Source organism: Bremia lactucae, assembly GCF_004359215.1.
Source record: "Bremia lactucae strain SF5 chromosome Unknown BlacSF5_NotPlaced_18_SHOA01000004.1_1233567bp, whole genome shotgun sequence".
In the NCBI taxonomy this organism is placed as follows: domain Eukaryota; phylum Oomycota; class Peronosporomycetes; order Peronosporales; family Peronosporaceae; genus Bremia; species Bremia lactucae.
The window spans coordinates 381,636-398,701 of NW_027152030.1; the positions used below are offsets into that span (position 1 = coordinate 381,636).

At 41.3% G+C, this 17,066-nt stretch overlaps 5 protein-coding genes across 5 annotated transcripts; 4 read left to right on the forward strand and 1 right to left on the reverse strand.

Annotated features, from left to right (window-relative positions):
• Positions 1 to 75: 75 nt before the first annotated feature.
• On the forward strand, positions 76 to 720 carry CCR75_000128 (uncharacterized protein; the record flags this gene model as incomplete). The annotated part of the gene is made up of 1 exon (XM_067958236.1): positions 76 to 720. One exon carries the CDS (start codon positions 76 to 78, stop codon positions 718 to 720), a length of 645 nt encoding a protein of 214 aa, XP_067821511.1.
• A 67-nt stretch (positions 721 to 787) lies between these two features.
• On the forward strand, positions 788 to 2,049 carry CCR75_000126 (uncharacterized protein; the record flags this gene model as incomplete). Its single annotated transcript, XM_067958234.1, has 2 exons — positions 788 to 2,007; positions 2,037 to 2,049. 2 exons carry the CDS (start codon positions 788 to 790, stop codon positions 2,047 to 2,049), a joined length of 1,233 nt encoding a protein of 410 aa, XP_067821517.1.
• On the reverse strand, positions 1,798 to 1,980 carry CCR75_000127 (uncharacterized protein; the record flags this gene model as incomplete). Its single annotated transcript, XM_067958235.1, has 1 exon — positions 1,798 to 1,980. One exon carries the CDS (start codon positions 1,978 to 1,980, stop codon positions 1,798 to 1,800), a length of 183 nt encoding a protein of 60 aa, XP_067821518.1.
• A 931-nt stretch (positions 2,050 to 2,980) lies between the features above and the next one.
• CCR75_000125 (uncharacterized protein) lies at positions 2,981 to 3,722 on the forward strand (the record flags this gene model as incomplete). The annotated part of the gene is given in 2 exon segments (XM_067958233.1): positions 2,981 to 3,585; positions 3,602 to 3,722. The coding sequence occupies 2 exon segments, from the start codon at positions 2,981 to 2,983 to the stop codon at positions 3,720 to 3,722; spliced, it is 726 nt and encodes a 241-aa protein (XP_067821516.1).
• Positions 3,723 to 13,920: 10,198 nt separating this feature from the next.
• Positions 13,921 to 14,952, forward strand: CCR75_000124 (uncharacterized protein; the record flags this gene model as incomplete). The annotated part of the gene is made up of 1 exon (XM_067958232.1): positions 13,921 to 14,952. One exon carries the CDS (start codon positions 13,921 to 13,923, stop codon positions 14,950 to 14,952), a length of 1,032 nt encoding a protein of 343 aa, XP_067821515.1.
• Between the last annotated feature and the right edge of the window lie 2,114 nt (positions 14,953 to 17,066).

A 17,066-nucleotide genomic window follows, 5' to 3' on the forward strand; every position in this document is an offset into this window, starting at 1 on the left:
ATCCGCCGTTCTGAAACCGAAGATATTTTTTTGGAAAGCGCCCCACCCAACATAAAAGACTCTTCCTATGTTACCATGGTTAGTCGACTAACGATCAACTATGAAGTCGAGTCAATGACTCGAGAGGAACTTTCTAATTTCGTAGACTCTTTTCTTAAGGAGTTTGAAAAACGGCCCGCACTAGACCAACTTGCTACTATTGAGGCTAATCCAGGTTTAATGCTGGGAGCATTATCATCAAAGGAAACACTAGATTCTCTTGCTATCAACCGCGCATTATGCCGATTACTCGCCCCTATACCCAAACGTTCGGAAACGAATTCAGGACACCAAAAATGCCTTCGTTTTCTTCACGCCACGGGTCCAGGTACTAAACTTCTCCCGCGCATTTTAAAATACGGCAAACCTGTCCCGCCAGGAGGAATGGAAGCTCTTTTAGCTTTATCTGCTTGGGACACCATACTCCATATTATGGCACCAACGGTTTACCATGACCCAGTTAAGATTATGGCTTTAACTGATGAAAACCCTCGCTATTTCTCCAGTTTAACTATTCCTCTTCTCACGGACCACTCTCTTTGGCTACTCGGCTTCAGCAATTTTGCGGCAGACCTACTACAGTATGGACAAGTCCCAACCTTCTTAAAAACTCTGGTTACCAAGATACAAGGCCTTAAACCATCTCCAACCGGAGAATTCACACCTCACATTCACTTCTAATCACGGAGACTGGACTTTTAAGGCTGTTTCACTAAACATGAACGGCCTAAATAGACCAAGTCTCACCATGTACCAAGATATTCTATCTCGCTATCAAGTTATCGCTTTTCAAGAAACCAAGTTAACTAACATGGATTCTCAAGCCAAAAACGATTATTTTCTCCATGCAGCAGATGCTCAAGCCAGTGTATTTTGGTCTAACCAACACACGAACTTATATCAAAACCGAAATGGCGTCGCCCTTGTCTTTAGCGGGGCACACCCTTTCCACAATCTCAACGACGTCACTCAACAGTATTCAGTCGACCCATTACTAAACAACCGATATTTAGTTGTTGCGGCACAACTAGGATCTATCCAACTTTACTTTCACGTTATTTATGGACCAGTTCTTTCAAGTGACCGCTCAAATTTTTTTCAAGCTTTACCACGCAATTTTGATGATTCAGCCTACCATTTGGTACTAGGCGATTTTAATATCACTATGGATTCAGATCTAGATCAAGCTCGGTCTTCTATTAGCTATCATAATAATGGAAGACCCGAACTTTTCGACTGGATGATTACGATGGGCTTAATTGATTTTTGGCGCCTTGAACATCCTGATACCAAGGAATTTACGGGACCCAAACTAAAGAATCGAATTGATTACTGCCTTGCCAGTGTCACCTTTTATGACAAATTCATTCGCACATCAGGTCACGTCTTCGGTTCCCGACTGGGATCTGGCGACCATATTCCCGTTGAATTTTCGGCCTCTTCAGCTCCAATTATTCAAACAAAAGCGCCGTTTAAATGCCCACCATGGCTTTTGCAATGCGAGGATATCCAATATCAACTCTACGTTAATTTACAACGTTTATTAAACACTCTGGATCCTTTCCGCAACCCTGGGTGTATCCTAGATGAACACAAGCGCCAAGATCGTATCTTTCTTAGTAAAGAATATTTGAAAAGGAAAACTGCATCAACCGCTCAGCTTCGCCAACTTCTTCTTAATTTTCAAGAAGCTAAACACCATCTTTCGCTCTTTCCGTCAGATACTGCAGCGATACACTGTGATGAAGCTCGCCAAGCTTATTTTAACTTTAATACGGCACTTCGGGAACGCAACTCGGTTTCAAAATTTGATTCGGATGTGGCAACTGCCGAAACCTCATCCAAAGATTTCTTCCGGGCTCCAACAGCGGCAGAGATGAAGCTCACCATTTCCTCGGTCAACACACCAACAGGAATTTCAAGAGATTTAGATACCGTCATTTCAACTCACCGTGAATATTGGGGGAAGTTATTTCAATCTAATTCAAGAGATTTAGAAGTCCAACCTAGAAGTTTTGATGTTAACAAACTTAACTCTATTCTACAACACAGCAGCCGAAAACTCAACCCTCTTCAAGCTTCCGTACTGGACGCCCCGCTTACAGCAAATGATTTCTATTACGCTATCACGCACACGGCGCGCCGGAAAAGCCCAGGCCCAGATGGCTTACCCGCTGAATATTATCAACTTTTTCCGTCTAAATGGGCTCTCGTTTTTGAACTAGTTTATGCTTCACAATTCCGATTAGGTCGCATGACCAAGTTTCAACGTCGAGCTTATTTATCGCTTTTATATAAAAAAGGCGATCGTTCGGACCCAATGAATTACCGTCCACTTACACTACTCAACAATGACGCCAAATTTGGACCAAAAGCTTTGGCTCACCGGCTTAACCAAGTTTTACCTGAACTATTACAAGACGATCAATTTGGGTTTGTACCCGGTCGCGATATTCGACATGCACTACGATATTTTTTGGATATTCAACATCACTGTCAACATAATGACTCTCGAACTCCTACTGGAGCCATTTGCCTCGATTTTGCGAAAGCTTTCGACAGTGTGAACTGGCAGATATTAGACGTTATTCTTAAACACTGGGGATTTGGTGACGGATTTCGCCGGTGGATTTCAACTTTCTTCAACGGAACTTTGGTACAAGTTTTAATTAATAACTCTCGATCACGCTATTTTGGTTTAGGAGCAGGAGTTCGCCAAGGTGATCCACTATCACCAGGCCTCTTCGTTCTGTTTATAGAGCCACTACTATGTTATCTTCGAGCCAAGAATCAAGATTTTTCTATCAAGATTCGGGGCAGTTCACATCACATCCTTAGCTTCGCTGACGACGTTACAGGCATCGTCAACGACCTTAATCAAGCTCCACTATTTCTTGCTCGAGTTCAAGATTTCTGTGACGCAACTGGGATGCAACTTAACATGGATAAAACTGTCATCTTTCCGTTTCAACCATGGAAACCTTCCGACTCTTGCTTAATTGACACCCTCTGTACCTTAGGGACTCGGGTTTTAAATACCGACGAGAATACCACGCTTCTTGGCATCTTGGTGGGAACACAGATTCGTCCAAGCCTTCAGTTAAACAAATTGCTCGTCCGCTTTCAAAGGCTCTGTGTAAGTTTGCGCTGGCGAGCTCGCACTTTACAAGGCCGAGTTTTGCTGATCAAAACTATGATTCAATCCATACTGTGGCATTTTATGAGTGTTCAAGTCGTTTCTCAAACAGAATTAAAACTTTTCGACCCACTAATACGGAACTTTATTAACAACACTCCATCACGGACCACACATGACACTCCAACTCGAAGCCAATTTTCAAGCAAATGGCATTCCGCACCAATTAATGCTGGGGGTCTAGACCTTCATACTGTTGCTGATTCAGTCGAACTCCTTCAGGTCAACTTGATCCGACAACTTATTAAACACTGCAGAACAAGAGTGAGCTCTCCTCCTAAATGGTTTCTTCCGGCTTACGCTGCTTTTGACTATGCACTTCAAGGCCAAGCCATCGGTTTAGACTTTCTGTATGTGCCTTTCCAGTCTATACGGACTACATCTCGTTGGAAAAATGTACCTCACTATTGGCAACAGGCGCTTGCTCTATGGAGTACAAAAATTATGCCCAAACTCACGAACGCGAACCCAGTTTATACTAAACTAACCTGGCCATTATGGAATAACAACTTTCTGCGCTTTACATCTGGACGGAAAACTCTTGCTTTACTGCACCGCAAAGCCTCCCAATACCTTTCACATCAAGGTATTCGCCGCCTTACAACTTTTTCTATTTGTTATGGACGGCTTCCTGATACAGACCTGCTCCGTTCGGCTTTACTGGACTCATCCATTCAATCTGCTCGATCATTAACTCGTGTTGTGGAAAGTCTTGCACCAAGAATAACAGTACCTCCTCACTATGGTACATTCGCTATATACCCGTCTCCACCAGAATACATGCTTTCAGCTTTTCATAGTTGGACATTCGATGGATATGACATAATTTACTGCACCAACAAATTAATTCGCCGTCTACTTCACACGAACTTAACCCCGCCGCTACCGATGGGACCTCTAGGTCTACACACCAACAACCTATCTAGCGATTTTTGGCTTACCCAACGGAAACTTCACCAAGACATTCTTCCAATATTCTCAGATTTTCTGTTTAGATTACAACACAACGGATTGGGTTTTCGGTATAAATATGGCTGGCATACTTCAGACATTCATTGCGTTCATGGCTGTTCAACACCTGAAACTCCACAACATTTGCTATGGGATTGTTACACATCCAAATACATTTGGCGTCTCTTTCTTCCCCCGCTCGAATGGATTTTTGGAACATCGATTCACTGGGAACACACTCTTTTTCTCATCAACCTTGAAGTTCCAACCCAACATCATGCCAAGTTTGGAAATACATTACCTATACGCATTTTCAACATCTTTCGATGCTGCATCCTTCGGACTCTATGGATCAATCGTAATAAGGCAATTTATGACGCACCTTGCCTTACATTCATCGGTGTTTATAGGCAATGTCTTACGATGATTCGCCTGCATTTACAACTGCTTTTTAAGACTCTTACCCACCCATACAAGACGAACTCGTCCAAGAACAGATTCCAACTTAATTCATTTAAACACGAGTGGAATCGTTTTCACAATAGCGACCCATTCGACTTCTTCACCACATCCTAACCATTCGCCTCAAGCTTGGTTTTCCTGAATTTCGAACCATGTTCTTGACTTCACGGTTGAGTTACAATTCAACTTAACTGGACACAGTACAAGATCACTTTCAACATTTGAACATCACTGTTTCTTTGAAGATTTCAACTTCGACTATCACCTATTCATTACTAAACTACGGAACTAATTCAGTTCTTCCATCACGCGGTTGTGAAGTATATACTTCCTGGTTACAATTTCAGTTAACAAGCTCGTCTTTCCGAAGTTCATTGCTATAACTAAATTGCCAGTTTCTTCTTTTTTGCAAAACTTAACTCTTCATGCGGATATGAAGTTTCTATCAAGCTTTGGGGGTAACCGCTTTCGCGATATATTACCAGCCATTTTCTGACTGATATTTCAAGAAACCTCGTATCCTCTTCCACGATTTCAAGTACATTCACTGTATGCCCCGACTTCTCCTAATCAAGCTTCTAGCCAAGAATCATGGTAAACATCGTCTTCGTTTTAACTAATTGAGTCCGTGAGATGCCAGAAGATAACTTCATTTGGCTAAGGGAAAAACAAGATCATTCACACACGATTGTGTAGCCACGTCTTCCAGCTACGGTCAACGGCTTGCACGGCGCAAATTCACTTTAGTGCTTTATCTCAATATTACCTAAGTAAGATTGAGATGTGCGTCCCCACCTAGGTGGGTGTTAAATCGAGTAAGCCAGCTCTATGACTGACGCAGCAATTTCCCCGCACATCATCTCGACAGATTGAAATTTCTTCCAAATTACCTCAAGTTTAAACTAGAACGACATCCACGTGACCTCGACTTTCGACTTTCACAGAAGATTTCGACACAAAACACCTATGCATCTGATTTCGCTTAGAAGATAACTCAGTCATCTTTTTGGCTCACCTAGTTAAGATAAATAAGTATAATGTCACGTATCTTAACCAGACTTGCCCTCCAATTGATCCTCGTTAAGGGATTTAAATTGTACTCATTCCAATTGCCCGACTCGAAGAGCCAGAGCATTGTTATTTATTGTCACTACCTCCCTGTATCAGGATTGGGTAATTTACGCGCCTGCTGCCTTCCTTGGATGTGGTAGCCGTTTCTAAGGCTCCCTCTCCGGAATCAAACCCTAATTCCCCGTTACCCGTTAACGCCATGGTAGGCCCATATCCTACCATCCAAAGCTGATAGGGCAGAAACTCAATCGATCTATCGCGCAAAAGCACGATCCGCACAGTTATTAAGACTCAACACAATACCGGCTTATAGCAGGATCGGTTTTCAATCTAATAAATGCTACCCGTCCCTTGTGTAGTTGGGTATTAATGCATGTATTAGCTCTAGAATTACTACGGTTATCCAAGTAGTAAGGTACTATCGAGTGGACTATAACTGATATAATGAGCCATTCGCAGTTTCACAGTACAAAATTGTTTATACTTAGACATGCATGGCTTAATCTTTGAGACAAGCGTATGACTACTGGCAGGATCAACCAGGTTTATATCTTCAATACGTAAGATGACGACAAGTCGCCCCTAGCACATAATATTAACATAGAGTCAAGCCACAAATAGCTACGAACCGTCGAAATATTCAACAGACACAAAGCCACTCGTTACCTTTCTCCAAGTCATTATTAATTAGCTCGTCCTCGGCAAAAAACTACAACTCAATGAGAAGCTGCAAATAATTGTTAACAGCCAAAGAACTTGGTAGTCGCAAATTACCCGCTGCCTTTCATAGCGTCTATTGTAGATTGCAATCAAAAAAAGCTGTAAGCAGTTGTTAACAACCGAATCATTCGAATGTTATTAATTATCCGCTACTAATATCACAGTTTATATTAAATTAACAACGGAGAAGGGCTGCTTCCTATCTTAAACTCCTGAAAACAAGAGTCGCAAACAAGTAGCTACCTTTCTCTATGCCAATCTTTAAATAACAACTGAGAAACGCTGCATCTTATTCTTAACTCCAGAAAACGGGAGTCGCAAACAAGTCGCTGTATTTCTCTACGTTGATCCTTAAATAACAAATGAGAAGGCTGCAAATAATTCGCCACCTTACTCATTACCGCTTTCTAAATAACAACGGAGGGAGGCTGTTTCTTATTTTTGACTCCAGAACCACTGCAGTCGCAAACAAGTCACTACCAACCTCGTTACCGCTTTCGAATTAACAACTCAGAATAAATGTTTCTTACTTTTAACTACAGATATTTTGCAGTCGCAAACAAGTCACTATCTTTCTTAACGCAGTTATTCAAAAAACAGCAGAGGTAGGCCGTTTCTTATTCTTGACTCCAGAACTACTGCAATCGCAAACAAGTCACTACCGTCCTCAATGCCGCTTTCTAATTAACAACTCAGAATGAATGCTTCTTATTTTTGGCTCCAGAACTACTGCAGTCGCAAATAAGTAACAATCTTTCTTAACGCGGTTATTCAAAAACAATTGAAATGGACCGTTTCTTATTTCAAACAAATCACTACCTTTCTCATTGAGATTGGCCGTTTATTATTTAAATAATCACTACCATTCCTAACGTCGCTATTCAGGAAACAACTGAGAAAAGCAGTTTCTTATCAACAACTTCAGAAAATCCGAAGTCTAAACAAGTCACTGCCTTACTCAATGCCACTATTTAAAAACAACTGAGAAAAGTCGTTTCTTATTTTTGACCACAAAACTACTGCAGTCGCAAACAAATATTACCTTTCTCGAACGCTTCTTATTAACAACATAGAATGAATGTTTCTTATTTTACTTTAGAACTACTGCGACAGCAAACAAGAAACTGTCTTCCTTAACGCAGCTAATCAAAAAAGCAGTAGAGGTAGGCCGTTTCTCACTCTTGACTCCAGAACTACTGCAGTCGCGAACAAGTCACTACCATCCTCAATACCACTTTCTAATTAACAACTCAGAACGAATGTTTCTTATTATTAATTCCAGAACTACTGCAATCACAAACAAGTAACTATCTTTCTTAACGAAGCTAATCAAAAAGGAAGTAGAGGTAGGCTGTTTCTCACTCTTGACTCCAGAACTACTGCAGTCGCGAACAAGTCACTACCATCCTCAATACCCCTTTCTAATTAACAACCTAGAACGAATGTTTCCTATTATTGATTCCAGTTCAACCGCAGCCGCAAACAAGTAACTATCTTTCTTTACGAAGCTAATCAAAAAAGCAATAGAGGTAGGCCGTTTCTCACTCTTGACTCCAGAACTACTGCAGTCGCGAACAAGTCACTACCATCCTCAATACCACTTTCTAATTAAAAACTCAGAATGAACGTTTCTTATTTTTGACCGCAGAACTACTGCAGTATTACAAACAAGTAACTATCTTTCTTAATGCCGCTAATAAAAAACAACTGAGATGAGCCGATTCTTATTTCAAACAAGTCACTACCTTCTCATTGAGAACGGCCGTTTCTTATTTTAAAAAAGTCACTACCTGTCTCAACGTCGCTATTTAAAAAAAACGGAGATAGGCTGTTTCTTATTTTAAACTTTAGAAAATCCGAAGTCTTAAACAAGTCACTGCCTTACTCGACGCTATTAATACAAACAAAGATTTTAGCTGCAGAAAATTAATAACTTTCAAACTCATCGAAAGTTAAAAACTATCTACTACCATTTCTAATTGTATCTACCATAGACAGAGTTAAGCTGCAAATGAATACCAACAATCGAATAACTCGAAGTCGATTATCGCATGCTGCTTTTCCCAGTCGCAATTGAAATTTGCAACACTTCGTTAAGCTGCTTATGATGATTAATCGCCGAAGAACTCGGAAATTGCAAATCACTCGCTGCTTTACTCAGTGTCGCTATTTCTAATAACAACATCGAATTAAGCGGATACAGTTATTAACCTTTGAAGAACTCAAAAGTCTCAAACCGCTTCTACCTATATCGACGTCGCTATTAATTTGCCGAAGATCCTTTGTAAAGAAAGACAAAGTTGATCTCCATCTCAACAGCCTTACCTAAAAGGCAAAGCCGGAAATGAATTTTAGAGCACGATGCTGCGAGCTAACAAGTTATTACCTATCCGCTTGCTGCATACACACTCCAGATCAAGTTCGGTTCTACCCGAATTTGTCTCTTTCCAACGGAATAACTAGTGCAAAACGTATTATAAACGGCATCGCATATCGATGAATAATCCGAAAACTATCCAAACAATACACAACCGTCTATAATCCACCTTCGCTCCAGCCCCGACAGAGCGTCGATGTAGTATTTCGCAACGTCCGCAGTATTTTATCAACGCAAAGATCCTACGCTCGGGTAACTACCCCAATAGTATTCACTTATTGTCAACTCCACACCGCTTTCGCACAAAATACCCAGTGCAACGCAATATAATGCTTCAAATTAAACTATATTCTTATGCATAGCATACGAACACAATCTCATTCACTGCTCGCACGTTAAACATTTCAAGTTTCCTCGAAAATCATTAACGCACTATACTATGTATTTGTTTCCTACACCAGTCTTAGGAACAGCCTAACTGCTCCTACAAAACCTATATAGAAAACCATCAATCGCCTGAAACTTTCACTATCCAACTAAGAACAGCGAAAAAATATTCAATAGTAAAGCAAACTTGTCAAGAACCAATGTCAATAGTATAGATAGACTTGCCATGTAAACTAAAACTTTGGTCCTCGAACTTGTCACTCCATATATATAGGGAAAGCGCTACAAGGACGCTGTCCTGGTGATTACACAGCGTGTAGTAATACTTTACTATTGTAGAATTCCTGCATTTCCCATACAAAAGTCCATTTAATATGAAAACTAAACGAAATACAAGTCAAAAAAGTTTTTAAATTACGTTGAAAAGTATTTTTTATTCGCATAAGTACGGTATTTTACACATTAAGTACGATTTGAGTGGAAATGCGTCATTTATCGTTATATTACGTCAAAATGGGGCGATTTTTCGTACATTTTCGCCCCGCTTCGTAAGGCTTTTGTAGGCTCACCCGTATAACTTTCCATCGACATGGGTGGTACTAAACTACGTATGGAATGCTAAGGTAGTTCGCCCAACGCTTTGTGGTTGCTGAGAAAAGTTGTGTTGAGTGGTGAATTTTTGCATTTTCGGCCGATTTTGATTTTGCCTCTTTAAAAAAAATGGGAATCGTCGTGTGTAGGCCGTATTTTTGACTTTCTTGTATGAAACGTATCTGAAGAAAAGGTGTATTTTGATACGTTCTACAACAATGCATCGAGGGGTTGACGCCCAATTTAGTGTTTTCGCGGAGATAAATGCCTATATATTACGAAAATTATCGTTAATTTGGTCACTGTTTTGCACTTTTTCGTACATCTACGTAAGGCTTTCGTAGGCTCACCTGTATAAACTTCCATCGACATAGATAATAACATCCTACGTTGGGAATGCTAAGGTAGCACGCCTAAGTCCTGGTAGTTTTTTCAAGAAGTTGAGTCAAGTGAAAAAAATATTTGGTACAAAAAGTATAAATCGTCGAGCGCAGGCCGTATTTTTTACTTTCTTGTATGCAAGGCATCAATGAAAAAGGTGTATTTTGATGCGTTCTATAACAATGGATAGCGAGGTCGGATCGCAGTTCGGCGTTTTCGCGGAGTTATAGGCCGATAACTGAAAAAATGTGTCGGCGATTCGGTGAAATGGGACCAAATTTCGCACATGTTCGTACCGCTTCGTAAGGCTTTCGTAGGCTCACGCGTATAAGTTTTCCTCGACTTAGGTGGTACTAAACCACGTTGGGAATGCTAAGGTAGTTCGCTCAACTCCTTGTGGTTGCTGAGAAAAGTTGTGTTNTTTTTGATTAGCTTCGTTAAGAAAGATAGTTACTTGTTTGTGATTGCAGTAGTTCTGGAATTAATAATAAGAAACATTCGTTCTGAGTTGTTAATTAGAAAGCGGTATTGAGGATGGTAGTGACTTGTTCGCGACTGCAGTAGTTCTGGAGTCAAGAGTGAGAAACAGCCTACCTCTACTTCCTTTTTGATTAGCTTCGTTAAGAAAGATAGTTACTTGTTTGTGATTGCAGTAGTTCTGGAATTAATAATAAGAAACATTCGTTCTGAGTTGTTAATTAGAAAGTGGTATTGAGGATGGTAGTGACTTGTTGCGACTGCAGTAGTTCTGGAGTCAAAAATAAGAAACGGCCTACCTCTACTGTTTTTGATTAGCTGCGTTAAGGAAGATAGTTTCTTGTTTGCTGTCGCAGTAGTCCTAAAGTAAAATAAGAAACATTCATTCTGTGTTGTTAATAAGAAGCGTTCGAGAAAGGTAATTACTTGTTTGCGACTGCAGTAGTTTTGTGGTCAAAAATAAGAAACGACTTTTCTCAGTTGTTTTTAAATAGTGGCATTGAGTAAGGCAGTGACTTGTTTAGACTTCGGATTTTCTGAAGTTGTTGATAAGAAACTGCTTTTCTCAGTTGTTTCCTGAATAGCGACGTTAGGAATGGTAGTGATTATTTAAATAATAAACGGCCAATCTCAATGAGAAAGGTAGTGATTTGTTTGAAATAAGAAACGGTCCATTTCAATTGTTTTTGAATAACCGCGTTAAGAAAGATTGTTACTTATTTGCGACTGCAGTAGTTCTGGAGCCAAAAATAAGAAGCATTCATTCTGAGTTGTTAATTAGAAAGCGGCATTGAGGACGGTAGTGACTTGTTTGCGATTGCAGTAGTTCTGGAGTCAAGAATAAGAAACGGCCTACCTCTGCTGTTTTTTGAATAACTGCGTTAAGAAAGATAGTGACTTGTTTGCGACTGCAAAATATCTGTAGTTAAAAGTAAGAAACATTTATTCTGAGTTGTTAATTCGAAAGCGGTAACGAGGTTGGTAGTGACTTGTTTGCGACTGCAGTGGTTCTGGAGTCAAAAATAAGAAACAGCCTCCCTCCGTTGTTATTTAGAAAGCGGTAATGAGTAAGGTGGCGAATTATTTGCAGCCTTCTCATTTGTTATTTAAGGATCAACGTAGAGAAATACAGCGACTTGTTTGCGACTCCCGTTTTCTGGAGTTAAGAATAAGATGCAGCGTTTCTCAGTTGTTATTTAAAGATTGGCATAGAGAAAGGTAGCTACTTGTTTGCGACTCTTGTTTTCAGGAGTTTAAGATAGGAAGCAGCCCTTCTCCGTTGTTAATTTAATATAAACTGTGATATTAGTAGCGGATAATTAATAACATTCGAATGATTCGGTTGTTAACAACTGCTTACAGCTTTTTTTGATTGCAATCTACAATAGACGCTATGAAAGGCAGCGGGTAATTTGCGACTACCAAGTTCTTTGGCTGTTAACAATTATTTGCAGCTTCTCATTGAGTTGTAGTTTTTTGCCGAGGACGAGCTAATTAATAATGACTTGGAGAAAGGTAACGAGTGGCTTTGTGTCTGTTGAATATTTCGACGGTTCGTAGCTATTTGTGGCTTGACTCTATGTTAATATTATGTGCTAGGGGCGACTTGTCGTCATCTTACGTATTGAAGATATAAACCTGGTTGATCCTGCCAGTAGTCATACGCTTGTCTCAAAGATTAAGCCATGCATGTCTAAGTATAAACAATTTTGTACTGTGAAACTGCGAATGGCTCATTATATCAGTTATAGTCCACTCGATAGTACCTTACTACTTGGATAACCGTAGTAATTCTAGAGCTAATACATGCATTAATACCCAACTACACAAGGGACGGGTAGCATTTATTAGATTGAAAACCGATCCTGCTATAAGCCGGTATTGTGTTGAGTCTTAATAACTGTGCGGATCGTGCTTTTGCGCGATAGATCGATTGAGTTTCTGCCCTATCAGCTTTGGATGGTAGGATATGGGCCTACCATGGCGTTAACGGGTAACGGGGAATTAGGGTTTGATTCCGGAGAGGGAGCCTTAGAAACGGCTACCACATCCAAGGAAGGCAGCAGGCGCGTAAATTACCCAATCCTGATACAGGGAGGTAGTGACAATAAATAACAATGCTCTGGCTCTTCGAGTCGGGCAATTGGAATGAGTACAATTTAAATCCCTTAACGAGGATCAATTGGAGGGCAAGTCTGGTTAAAAAAAATTCATTATACTTAAGTTTTGTATGCTCATACTAATTGTAAGATATAGGTAGTAGGGTAGGGGTAGAAGTAGTCGGTACCTTGTTGATATGGCCAGGCTAGTAACGTTGAAAATTACGTTTCCAACAACAGTGTACGTAGCGTAGTCGGTAAGGTAGTATAGTTCTAATCTATGTATTGCGGGTTCGAGTCCCGCTCTGACCAAATTTCCTTAACTCCGAAAGTGAGGCTGGATTGCCGGGAGGTCGCATTTGTGCCGAAATGGGTGGATGCGAGGTCCCGGTTTGATCCGCGCACGATTGGGGAAAAGGGTCGGAGAAATGACTCACTCGCGGCCCAGAATCAGTAGTTTAGAAACAGTGAAGGAGGGGCCGTAAATATAAAAAAAAAAGTCATATTCAAATTTGCAGGGAAGGTCTCAAGTTAGTAGCATGTCAGAGAAGCAGCAGGAAGCGCTTGGAAAGGAAAGTGCATCTCGTGCGAGTCCGCCGCGCCTGAACTATGCAGTGTCTAATAAACGTGCCGTCGAGGGGGAAGAAGAGGATCCTGATCTTCGTGTCGTTTATTCTGGGAAAAGGAGCGATGAAGAAGAGCTATTCACGCGGCATGTCGGCGGGGAGAAACTATGCGCGAGATTACTGGCGACAGGAGGACCGCAGTCAGTGTCAAAGTTGGCCGATGGGACGGCATCGGTAATTAGCCCTTTACGGAATGGCGAGGAATCTGAGGACGGATCATCGGTTGGGTCCATGGTGTGCAAAATGGGTGTTATGAAGGCTCCGATGCGATCCTCCCTTGAAGCGACCTCGGTCCAACGTATGGGTTTAATCAATGCTGAAATGGAAGCCGGCAAAGAGCAGTCGCCCATGCCGGAAAGCAGGATCTTGGCGTCGAGTGAAGAGGAGACGAAAAGCGGAGAGACACGGCAGCCGGATACTTACGAGGGCGCCATTGAGGAAGCGGTGTGGTCGATTGAAGGGCTGGCGGTGGAATGTGACGATGAAGAGATGGAGGGAGAGACGGAGTGGACTGCAGAGAGTGGAGCTGTTGTGTTGGCTGGAATGGTTTCTCGGACGGAGAAGAAAGCTGATGGGCCCAGAACACGCGGAAGTCGGAAATCGGCTGTCCGGGCCAGCGCATTGATCGCTGGGCATCTGGCCTCGAAAGCGCCAGCGAAACGTAAGCGGTTGGTCCGTCACGTGGAGAGCAGTGATGAGTCTGAAGAAGAAGAGGAACCATTCGATGAGCTCTGCGAGATTGAGCGGCTGGTTAAGCGTGAGGATCGGGAAGGGAAAAGGTGGTACCTCGTGAAGTGGCTGGTTGATACTTCCGACGGGAAGTTGACATGGCTCCCGGAGGAGGCACTTGGTGGAGCAGCGGAATGGAAAAGGGCTGTCGACCGATACTACGACGAAGCACTCCCGAAGGATCCATCCTTGACGATCCAACAGTGGCTGCGGAGGTACGCAACAATGATCACGATGGGAGACAATGCATGGGCTACCTGTGTGTACGAGGCCGTTCGTGTCGTCCTGCGGCTGCAAGGAACGCCTTTTGAGCTGACCGAGGAGCTGATCCAACAATTTGAAGAGAAAGAGGCGATGTGTCAAGGGGGCTTGCGTACGGATACAGTCCAAAAGCTGTTCGAGTTCCTCATCAGGAAGAGGAAGTGGCAGGTAGAGCTGAAGCCTAATGTGTTCGGAAAAGCGGGGCAGTTGACCGGACCTGCTGGAATTTTGATGGCGGTGAACTTGAAACCAGGGGTCTATGTCGTGGCGACGTTGGACAGCCTTTATCGGGGTCGCTGCATCGTGGTGAAGGTGGGCCACGATAAGATGGCCTTCGCCTACGAAGACGGGTTGAGAATGGGCCTGGGTGAATATCTCTACGCGAAGACGATCTGTTGGATTCGTGAATGCGTTGATACGGTCGGTGGCGGTGTGCGTATCCTAGACGAAGGGGGACCTGGCGAAATCGCGTTTAAGCTGGTGAAGGCTCCATTAGCACGACGTCAAGCGAAACCAAGACGCCGTAAACGGGCCCGGAATGCGTCGCGTACAGGCCTTGTGGAGGTCGCGGATGAAACCGGATAAGGCAGGGACCGCAAAAAGCGCGGTGCGTAGCAATGGAACCGATGAGCGGAGGAGAGAGGCAATGACGTGGTTAGGTCGTAGGCGTAACAAATGAATATATTGCCTTTGGAAGGAAAAATGGTATTTATAGTATCGGACGGTGACCCAGAACCGGGATGAGAGGGGTCATCGGGATGACACTGGTAGGACAGAGACGAGAGGGCGGCAGTGGGATCTGAGGCGTGAGTTGTTGAGTTCCTGAGAGAGTCTGCGAAGGTGTAGTCGAGTGTAACAGGTAGTGCGGGCGAAAAGCCATCCAAGACTCGATTGAGATGTTGGGTTGAATATCCGGTCATTTCGATGGAGCTAGATACTGCGAAAGATACAGCAGCGGATTATTTTAAATGCGCGTAAGAAATTGTGTTGGCCGATGGTTGTCCTGGAGGTTACTAATATTGCCTTTATATATTACAATACTTATATTGTGTTTTTGATTCCTTTACTAATATCGCCTGTACCATAAATCCCTTAACTTCCCAAGTTATATAAGCGAACATACTAGTATTAATTTCACTAGTAGCATGCCAATATTAATGTTCCATGTATTATTTTTTATGTTAATATCGCCTGTGTAACTTCCGATACTAATATTGCTGCTTCATTTCCCATAGTAAATCCCTTTTAACTTTTCAAGTTTTATATTTGAACATACTAATAGTAAATTACAACTAGCATTCCGATATTAACATTTCCTGATTAACTTCTTACGTTAATATCAGCTGTGTAACTTTCGATAATTACCCATACTAAATTCCTTTTTAACTTCCCAAGTTATATAATCAGACATTCTAATAGTAATATTACTACTAGCATTGCGATTTAATATTTCATGTTTAACATCCCTTGTTAATATCGCCTGTGTAACTTCCGATATTAATATTGCCTTCTTAATTTACCATCGTAAATTCCCTTTTTGACTCCCAAGTTATATAATCAAACATTCTAATACTTATACTATTAATAACACTCCGATATTAATATTTCCATAACTTCTCATGCTACTATCGCCTCCGTAACTTCCGATACTAATATTTTCCCATAGTAAAAGCACTTCTTAACTTACCAAGTTATGTAATCTTGAACATACTAAAAAATATCCTGTTGAATTTCTCATACTAATATCTACACCTTAAATTTCGATACTACTATTGCCTGCTTAATCCCCGATAGTAAATTCCGTTTTTAATTTCCCATACTAAATACTTCCCATACGAACATTGCCTAATTAATTTCCTATACTGAAGTCGTCGAATTTGGCTAAGACTGTATAGACGTTCTACTTTGAGCTCATCGAGCTCTAATGCTATACACTCAGCTAACACACTATATAATAACTATATAACAACATGCACTTTATATCTACACTATGCTTATAATTCCGTAACTGACATCGCCTGTTTAAATTCCTATACTAATTTTTCTACTTATAATTCATACTAAGTCGTCAACTTTGGCTCCGGTTACAACAGCCATTAACTTCTTTACCTCAGTCATACTCTTCACCTAGCTTACGTACACTATAACTTCATGTTATTATGCGGTACTACGCTTGTGGGTCATGCGCATAGACACTAATCACGCCTGTTTTAATTCCTACACTAATATCCTCTGCTTAAATTCCTATACTAATGTCGCCTGTTTACACTCCTATACTAATGTCGTCTGTATAAATCCTGTACTAATATCGCATTTTTAATTTCTATACTAATACCGCCTGTTTAAATTTCTATACTAATGTCGCCTATTGAAATTCCTATACTAAAGTGGTCGAATTTGGCTCGGTTTCTTATAGCAATGGCACTTAGATCTTTCAATTCTCTATCATGCCCTTTCACCCAGCTCACTCCTATACAATAACACGTACATATAAATATCCTATGCTATTTATATATTGTATGTACATAACGTATCCTCTTAAAATCCATACTAAAATGGTTAAATTTGGCTCGACTTTTAATAGCAATGGCACTTAGAATCTTTCGAATCTGCCACGCTTCTTTGCCTAGCTCCCATGCAATACATAAACATGTACATGTATTATTCTATCTCATGTTTATGTATTTCATTTATAATAC